Source organism: Mesitornis unicolor, unplaced genomic scaffold, assembly GCF_000695765.1.
Source record: "Mesitornis unicolor isolate BGI_N332 unplaced genomic scaffold, ASM69576v1 scaffold8731, whole genome shotgun sequence".
NCBI classification, from domain to species: Eukaryota; Metazoa; Chordata; class Aves; order Mesitornithiformes; family Mesitornithidae; genus Mesitornis; species Mesitornis unicolor.
The window spans coordinates 14,463-22,983 of record NW_010165739.1 but is presented as its reverse complement, the minus strand read 5'-3'; the positions used below and the strand labels follow the sequence as shown (position 1 = coordinate 22,983).

General features: G+C 38.9%; 1 protein-coding gene across 5 annotated transcripts in view; it reads right to left on the bottom strand.

The window, feature by feature from the left end:
- Positions 1–8,521, bottom strand: part of SPTAN1 (spectrin, alpha, non-erythrocytic 1) — a 44,494-nt gene that overhangs the window by 29,722 nt on the left and 6,251 nt on the right. For all 5 annotated transcript variants that reach the window (XM_010194736.1, XM_010194735.1, XM_010194737.1 and 2 more), the window contains exons 5-17: positions 8,205–8,338; positions 7,322–7,466; positions 7,072–7,226; positions 5,686–5,821; positions 5,048–5,149; positions 4,131–4,268; positions 3,568–3,678; positions 3,033–3,110; positions 2,709–2,864; positions 2,154–2,358; positions 1,851–2,032; positions 812–1,055; positions 370–492 (exon numbers count right to left, since the gene is read on the bottom strand). In XM_010194736.1, coding sequence (XP_010193038.1) covers positions 370–492; positions 812–1,055; positions 1,851–2,032; positions 2,154–2,358; positions 2,709–2,864; positions 3,033–3,110; positions 3,568–3,678; positions 4,131–4,268; positions 5,048–5,149; positions 5,686–5,821; positions 7,072–7,226; positions 7,322–7,466; positions 8,205–8,338 — 1,909 coding nt within the window. The remainder of the gene's footprint in view (positions 1–369; positions 493–811; positions 1,056–1,850; positions 2,033–2,153; positions 2,359–2,708; positions 2,865–3,032; positions 3,111–3,567; positions 3,679–4,130; positions 4,269–5,047; positions 5,150–5,685; positions 5,822–7,071; positions 7,227–7,321; positions 7,467–8,204; positions 8,339–8,521) is intronic.

The window sequence follows — 8,521 nt, the reverse complement described above, 5'->3', positions numbered from 1 at the left end:
GATTCTTACTGTCTCTGTCAAGGATTATCTCTCACGTCACGATTATGTATCTCAGATACAAGCCTTTAATAGACTTAGACATGGAGACTAAATGTTATAGGCACAAAGCTGTTGAACGTAGGGTGCATATGTGCTTGTCAAGAGCAGACAGAGATCTGTGAAAATCATGACAGGTTCCCATCAAGGGATCTTTCTTTTCAGGTGAAAGAATGACCAGAAGTTCATCCTGCTAGCAGGTACCTATCTATTGCTTAAAAACACCCAGTGATTCTTAATTGTACAGAGCCAGAGAACAAAGTCCAGCACAACGACTTTCGGATCTCTGAAAGAGGAAGAGTTAAAAAAAAAAAAACAAACATTGACACGTACCCTCCTCCACCATAGCATTTCCTTTCTGTGTCACTGCTTTAATGCGGGGCTCATGGCCTGCAATTTCTGCCTGCAAAGCCTGGTGCTTCTTTAGCAGATTCTGGACGCCAATTAAGTCCTTGCCTGAAAAATATAAAATAGTTAATCAACTAATTCAGAGTCATTAGACTAAACAAGTTTCAAGGAAGCTGCAGTCAGTGCTAGAGAAACTTGGTTTGAACACGTAACTATCACAATGAAGACAGAGCACGATGAAAATTAAGTTACCCACTGGAATTGTGGAAGTAACATAACAATTAAAGAACCATGAGTGATGGCAAATACGTAACTGTATTAATTACAATAAACATTTCAGAAATTTCCGGGGAACGCTCCAAAAAGAGACAAGTTATAACAGACTAATTCTGACATCTAGATCCTGGAGTTATCAGGATGGACAAACCTCGATTTGTTGAGGCTGCAATAGGTTCTTTTTCCCTAATCCAGGTCTCTTCATCCTCAATGTCACGGAAAAGCTGCTGCAGGCGAAGAGAATCTGCAAGTTTCTGCTTGCGAGCTACCATAGGATCCTTTAGAGCTTCATAACGAGCTACTAAAGCTTCTTGTTTCTTCTTGATATTGTCAGCATCAAAGTGCCCAGCTTCCTGGAACTGACGTGCCTGGATGGTAATGCCATCTATACGATCCTAAAATTAAGTCCGAAATAGCATTATGTCAGAATCTCTGTAAGATGGCAGCAGCGACTGCAAACATTTTCAGGTCTTAGCTAACAGGTTATACTGCGACAGAAGAAGAGAACTTCAGCTGCACACTGCCAGTGCAATAATTTTGGTAACAATTATTTCCTGGATAATATTCAACACATTATGTAAACAGAATTGGTTTTAATCTGTCGATTTCATAAAATAAACAATTTTTGAAACTGCATTAACTTCACAGATGTTCTACTCTAGATGAACCATTTTTCAGTTGCCAACAACTGATAATTCCAATTGCGGGAATCCAGATTTTGCTGATTTTCTTGCTGTGGATTTAATTTCCCTAAAGATCATTTGCAAAGGAGGGAACCATTTGCTGTAAAGTTCCATATTTCAAAACTGATCTGTTTTCCCTCCTCTCCCATTTCTTAGAGCTATATGAAAACAAACTGAACAAGCATAAGCTGTTTGCAAATAGAGAGTCTGAGGGGGAATTATTTCCTACGCAAAGCACAGCATGTCATTTAAAGTTGGTATGCACAGCACAAAACAACGCCACGCTGTCAGCAGGTCACTGTGTGGAATTTTTTCACTTTTCAAAAAGCTTATCTTTGTCAAAGTAATGAAGATATTGGTCTTTGAGACGTACAATTTACATTTCAGTTCAAAATTATTTCTGATAAATAAACTGTAAAGCTCAAAGCTAAAAAATTATGAAAACACAGACCAGTACTTTTAAATAAGCAGATGTAAAAGGGCAGGAAGAAAAATTATTTCCCTTACCTGATGGGCAGCAACATCTGCCTCTAGCAGGGCATGTTTCTTCTGAAGATTTTGAACGTTAGTAAGATCTTTTCCATAATCATCAGAAGCCAAGTGTCCCTCTACTTCATACAGCCACAGCTCAATGTCTTCCACGTTGCGATTAAACTGCTGCTGTTGATTGGCTTCACGCAGTTTTATACCTGACCAAGGCAGAGTGGCAAAAGGAAAAGACGACTTAAGTTTTCTACTCCATTTAACTCACTTCCTGTCTTCTTCCAACTAAACTCTCTAGAAACAAAGAATTGCACGTATTTGTCGTACCTTTGAGCTCAGTGGCCTCCAGAAGTTTTTTCCACAAGCTGATAACTTCATTCATGCGAGCTGCCACTTCATCAGATGCATAGTGATTGACATCAATCAGCTTCTGGCCAGCTTTCTCCAGTGCATCAATACGACTCTGATTAGCAGAAAGCTCTGCTTCAAAAGCCTGATGTTTCTGAACTTTACCTTGCAAGTTTGAGGGATCCTACAGATGAAGAAAGAATAAGAACTTTTCAATCCAAAATTAGAATCTATGGGTCTCTGAAGAATTTTAAACATTAGACTGCATTCATATACATGCCATGATGCCACAAAAGGATTTGGTGCCAAATACGTGCCTTTGAAAGCAGAACACTTAAGCTATTGAATAAGCATGATTACAGCATGATGGGAAAATCCCCCTTGAGGTCAGGGAGAAATTGCAATTCCTCCTGTTGCCATTAATACTGCTTATTATCAGCAACATTTTGGCTCACACTGCTTCATGTCATTAGAGCGATTACATTAAGCCTGGTATTGCCTTAAAATTACTCTAACCTTCATCTTTGTGATTACCTTGTATGCTTCATCTGTTGCAGTTTTCATTTTTTCATTAACCCAGCTCTTTAGCTCATCAGAGTCTCTGAAAAACTGCTGCAGATGGAAAGAATCTGCAAGTTGAGCACGGCGGTACATAGCTCTTTCATGAAGGGCATTTCGGCGGCTGAGCAGCTGAAAAAACAATTAAAAATTAAAATTCTTCAAGCTTGTAAGAACCACCACTATCTGTACTTGTGGGAGAGCTCCACCGACTCATCCTATATTGCGGTCACATCATTTAAAATAATAAAGCAAAACATGATTTACAGTCTACAGTACAAATGTATTTTAGATACTTACAGCATCTCTGCGTGTAGCAACATCATCCATGGCATAATGGTTATTCTGAATCAATTTAGTAGCAAACTCATCTAAGGCCTAAAGAGAAAACATTTTCCATTTACTTAGTGTACTGAAAATTGGCTGTGCAACGTTACTTAGTAAATTAATTCTCAAAAGTTTCACAGTAAAACTAACAGAAAGCCATCAAGATCGCTACTGTTACACCCTTTTTTATCTGTACCATCATCTTATGCGTGGAAGAGTGCAGATTTTTGACTAATCCATCCACACGTGTGCTGGCATGATATGCAAGCACTGGATTACTCAGCTCTCTGAGGCAACAATCGAGCCCTATCCTATCTTTTCTACTATCTTCCATTTTAGAGACAATACACATACTTTAGAGTTAATACATTCCACTTAACAGTGCATAATTTCATTAAGCAAATCCTATCCTTGTCTGTTATCATCCAGCAGTGTCTCCTCCCTATACAAAAAATTCAGCTGTTTCATTTCTTGCCCACATAGTGATCACCTAATGTTAATGTCTTACTGTGATTTTCTCCTCTTGGGCACTTAGGGACTTCTCAAAGTCTTCGTGCTTCTTTAGAAGAGCCTCCACACTATCCAGAGAATCACCAAGGTCTTCATTCAGCAAAAATGCCTAAAGCAAGGAAACAAACATATCATTGATTTTTATGTTGCCATGCTCAGCTGCTCTAAGTCAGCTCAGGCATGGCCAGTGATGTTTCCTACCATATGATATTATTTAAAAGTAAAGGATTATATACAGGGATGGTGTTCCCTGGACACCTCTAACAGCCAAAGGTTCTGAATAATTCTTTTCAGCTTCTTCTTCAAACAGCATTTTTTAAGAGTTGATACACACAAAAGCAAATCTCAGGCCAACTTGTCACAACTAATAGTTTCAGTATTACATAGAAACAGTCACTGTAGCAGCTTGGGCAGTCAAATAACTCTGCACAGCACCCTGCTCACCAGTGCATGACTTGTGGCAGTCACAGCCACTAGTAAATACCAACTGTTTACATCAGCAGAAGACTAGCTAGAAATTAAAATCAACTATATCTGGGGAGGTCAAAGATATGCACTCACTTCTTGTTTGCTCATCCAGTTGTCAACTTGTTCAGTATCTCTGTAGAAAAGCTGCAGGTCCATGCACTGTTCGTACTGTTGCCTGCGAAGCTCCCATAGCTCCAGCAAGGCAGATCTTTCATCTGAGAGGATGGTCAGCTAATGGATAGGGAAGAGAAATACATAATAATTTTATTTAACAGTCTGGTTCATTTCTATCTCAATGGAAAAACAAGTTGTGATTCTTAGAAAAAGTTGTTAACACTGGAATGAAAATGACCTCACATGTAAAGAATCATTCTGTTACTGACATCATCACCCTCATACCGGGCAAGCCTTTTCACAGCATATCAAGCTTGAGTAGTGGCTACAACCTTCTGACTTCAGTCAGAAACCTCTCCTTTCCCAAATTAAATCTACACAGATATATTTAATGCACAAATGCTCTTTTTGACTGCAGATCTATTTGGAAGACAAGCTCTTCAGCAAACCATCCTGTTCTCTCAGCCTCTGAAATCTGTTTGGCTCACTCTCACTTTAGGGCATTTGAACTGTCTCATTGACCCTTTTTTCAATATGCAGACTTCATGAGAGGCCCCATTAATTTCAAAACCAAAATTTAGAAAGACTTAAATATTTACTCAGACTTCTGATATGAAACCTAAACTTAGATAAACAGATAACTTATTTTCCTTTTGGAGGAAAGGTATACTATTAGTTCCTAATAGATGGTACTAATAGTCCTACCCGTTCCTATTAATACATAGGCAGAAACGGAAAATCTGAGAATGAAAAGCACATACTGCTTAAATAGAATCACAGTCCTCTAACCTAGAGGGATGACACTTTGCAGCTTATAATCTTAACAAGAAATGACCTTTTAAGGGACACAGAAGAAACAGACAGAATTATTCTAGGAGCTCTTGCTCTGAACTTACCTTTTCTTTAACTTCATCAGAAGCATAGTGTCCAGCAGCAAGCAAAGCCTGGCCAGACTCATCAGCAGATTTGAAGCTATCTTCATGAGCATCAATTTCTCCCTATGAAAGGGAACATGAATAAGCTGTTACCAAAATTTATCGTAGAATAGTGTCAGAATATGAAAACTGCTATTGAAAACAGCAGTGACAACAGTCCAGACACCTGAATGAGAAACACTCAACTATCTTTAAATACATTACACTTCACATGAAAACTAGAATGAAATGTATTACCTCATAATGCAGATAAGGTATATGTGAAAATGAAACTAAAGGTTTGTTTTAAGCTGCACTCTTTCTGCTTGCTTCTAGCAATTCCTCATGATGGAGAACTAAAATGGCTCTTAGTCCAACTAACTGTTATCAGGTCTAATTATTTTTTATAAACTATTACCATAAGCATTCTTAAGTATTTATTTATTAGTGGATATCTACTATCAAAAACAACAGAAAAAATACTAGAAGAGGACAGCTATCTAGTACTGCTTTAGTTGCATGACAGTGATATAGCATCAGCAGTTCTGACTCAGCCTGTGTCAGACACACAAACCAGCCGTTGAGTGCTGCTGACTGATTTGGCGCTATAACCATTATACCTTATGTTCCTGATGTCTGTCTAGAAGGGCTTCTGCTCCAGCTACGTCATTGGCAAGTTCATCAGCATTTATCAGAGCCTTCATCTCAGTCACCCAGCTGGTGAGGTCTCGGAAGTCTGCAAGAAAGCGCTGCAGCCTTAGGAAAGAAAAAGAAAAAACGGTTGGGAATAATTTGTTTGCATAGTTTCTGTACCCTTACCCCAAAGAAAGGGTTACAAGCACAAACACCGTTTCTCAGACAGAAACAAAACAGGATAATACCAAAATGTAATTAAATTATTAAATAACTAAATATGCTCTCAATAAAAGAACCCTTCTAAAGTTAGGAAAATGTTAGGTTCAAAATCAAGTTCTCAAAGACATGTTTTGCATCTAACTTATCCTGAAAATAAAAGGAATACTCCTAACCATAAGGCTGTATGTTGAAGACAGCAGAAATCAAAACGTACGTTCTCAAGCAGAGTATTTCAAGCCCACAGGACTGCTTTTGTCACAACCAAAACTCAGTGCATATGTGTGTGGGGGGAACTGACAGAAAGTTTCAACTACACATGCCTCAGCCTTCAAACAACAAATTCTCAGATTCCTTTCAGCATGCCTTTACAGTTATTGCCTTTGGCACGCACTTAACACTTATCAGCAAGAGTGATCAGTTTCTGTTTCCCTTTTAAATCTGCTGTTAATTCATCTGAAGAGAATATGACAAGGAAGGCAAAGGAGGAATGATTACTCGTGTGAGTCTCCACCATCATAAATCTTGCATCATGGAGAGGGAACAAAGAACGGAAAACAAAGCCAAAAAGGATGTAAACTAACCACCATGTGAGGGTAAGTTTCTTTTCAGTATGGCTTCTCAATGGTGACCTAACAGATGATGTCTCATAGACAACCGGGCTCGTATAGAAACAAAATTGGATGAAGACAAACCCAACTATCAGAGAAACACGTACTTCATTTAGTCTAGGACAATACATCAAACAATATACCATACTTCAGTCTTCACAGAGAATTGTGACTCCATAGTGAACAGATTTGTAATACATGTATTAAAAAACCCACCAAAACTATAACATAGTCAAGATAATAAACATCAAAATGCAGATGGGGAAAAAAAAGCAAACGTCCTAAAACATCAAGGTGTCTATTTTCTATAATTGATCCACACCCACAGGATGACCAAAAGCTGTAAGTATTAATTCGTCATCTAAATAATTAATTTACTGCAAGAAGTTACTATAAAATATAAGTTGGTGAACAAGACTGCTTCTGAAAACACCAGAATAATAAAAAAATTTTGGAAACGGCATCGCTTTCTTCTCCTGCCAAGAACCTTCTGTCAAATTTAAATTGTGAAGAAAGGTTATTTTGGCATGACAGCATTCCTACCTGTAGGAGTCATTAAGGCGAGCATGCCTCTCTGCTGCCAGAGTTCTGATCTGCTCCCAGTTGGCAATCAGCTCCTCCCTTTTCACTTGAATTTGAGAAGCATTTATGGGGTGAGACTGCTGCAAACGGTCGGCTTCTGCACAAAGGGCCTTAACCTAAACCCAGTCACAAACAGCGAATAAGCTTCTAACCTTTTACAAGCAGGTTACCTCATTTAAATTGTAGGTAAAAAAGCATCTCATATGGGTACCTTATCTTCCAGCGCTGCAAGATCTCTTTCCAGGCCTTCATGTTTACGCAATAAAGCCTGCACACTGGCTAAGTCTCTGCCAAAATCGTCTGAGGCCATCAACTGCCCTTTCTCCTTAATCCAGCTGATCGTTTCATCCACATCCCTTCAAAACAAAGCACAGATTGAAAGCAGTCTGTCTGATACGGAAAAAGGAAGAAAGCAGGATATTTTCCTGTATGTATGCCAGAAGTACAGGCATACAAGCTCATATATATAAACACTGCAGTCAACTACCATCATCCTTAAAAAAAAACAAACCCAAAAAAACCCACCACACCAAAAACCTAGAAAATTAGATTTATTTTTTTTAAATCTCAAAAAACCTTGAAGCGTATCGACAGATTATTCTTCAGATGGTGTCACCATATGTAAACGAGGAATTACAGCACCACCGAGCACCATCACCTAGTTGGTTCATTTCCTACTCTGGACCATTATCCAACCTCGTCACAGCAAATCTCAAAACGCCATAGATAGAGATGAGAATAGAAAGGCACTGCTCAAGGATCTCCAGAACAACTGGGCTGACATCCATCTGACAACAAAAAGCCACATCTTTTAAGGCTCACCTCAGACAGAATTGGGGTGAAAAGCCCTATGAGGAAAGGGAAGCAAAACTGCCAGGAGCAAGAATGAACAAAACTGCCAATTGTTGAAAAGCTAAACCAGAATTACTATTCTAAGGTAATTATAGAACAACAAGGTCCTCATTCAACAAGTTATGAGGAAGAGTAAAATGTAACAGACAATAGCTCTTCTCATATACTGTGTGCAGCTGAATGCATCATTTAACATCCACACAAACAGTACATCACTTCAGCAGGTCCAGCCAAGACCATACCTGTTGAAGCGCTGGACTTCAGCTGCCCCGAAGAGCTTTCCTTGCCTCTGAAGGGCAAGCCCCTTAAGACGCTGCCAGCTTGCATTGACTTCATCCTGTTTGGACTTTATCAGTTCTTCCTCAGGGTGCTGTTCCTGGTGAGTAAAGGAAAAATGCTATTTTCGTATGTTCTGCAGTTTTACATCCATTGCCAAAACCTCAGCACACCACTGTTTCTCAAGAGATCAATTTATAATAAGTGTACTTTCCAGATGATCACTCAGTTTGATCGTTTTCCTGAAACCTGGCTGTGTAAATATTCAATATTCTTGCAGTAG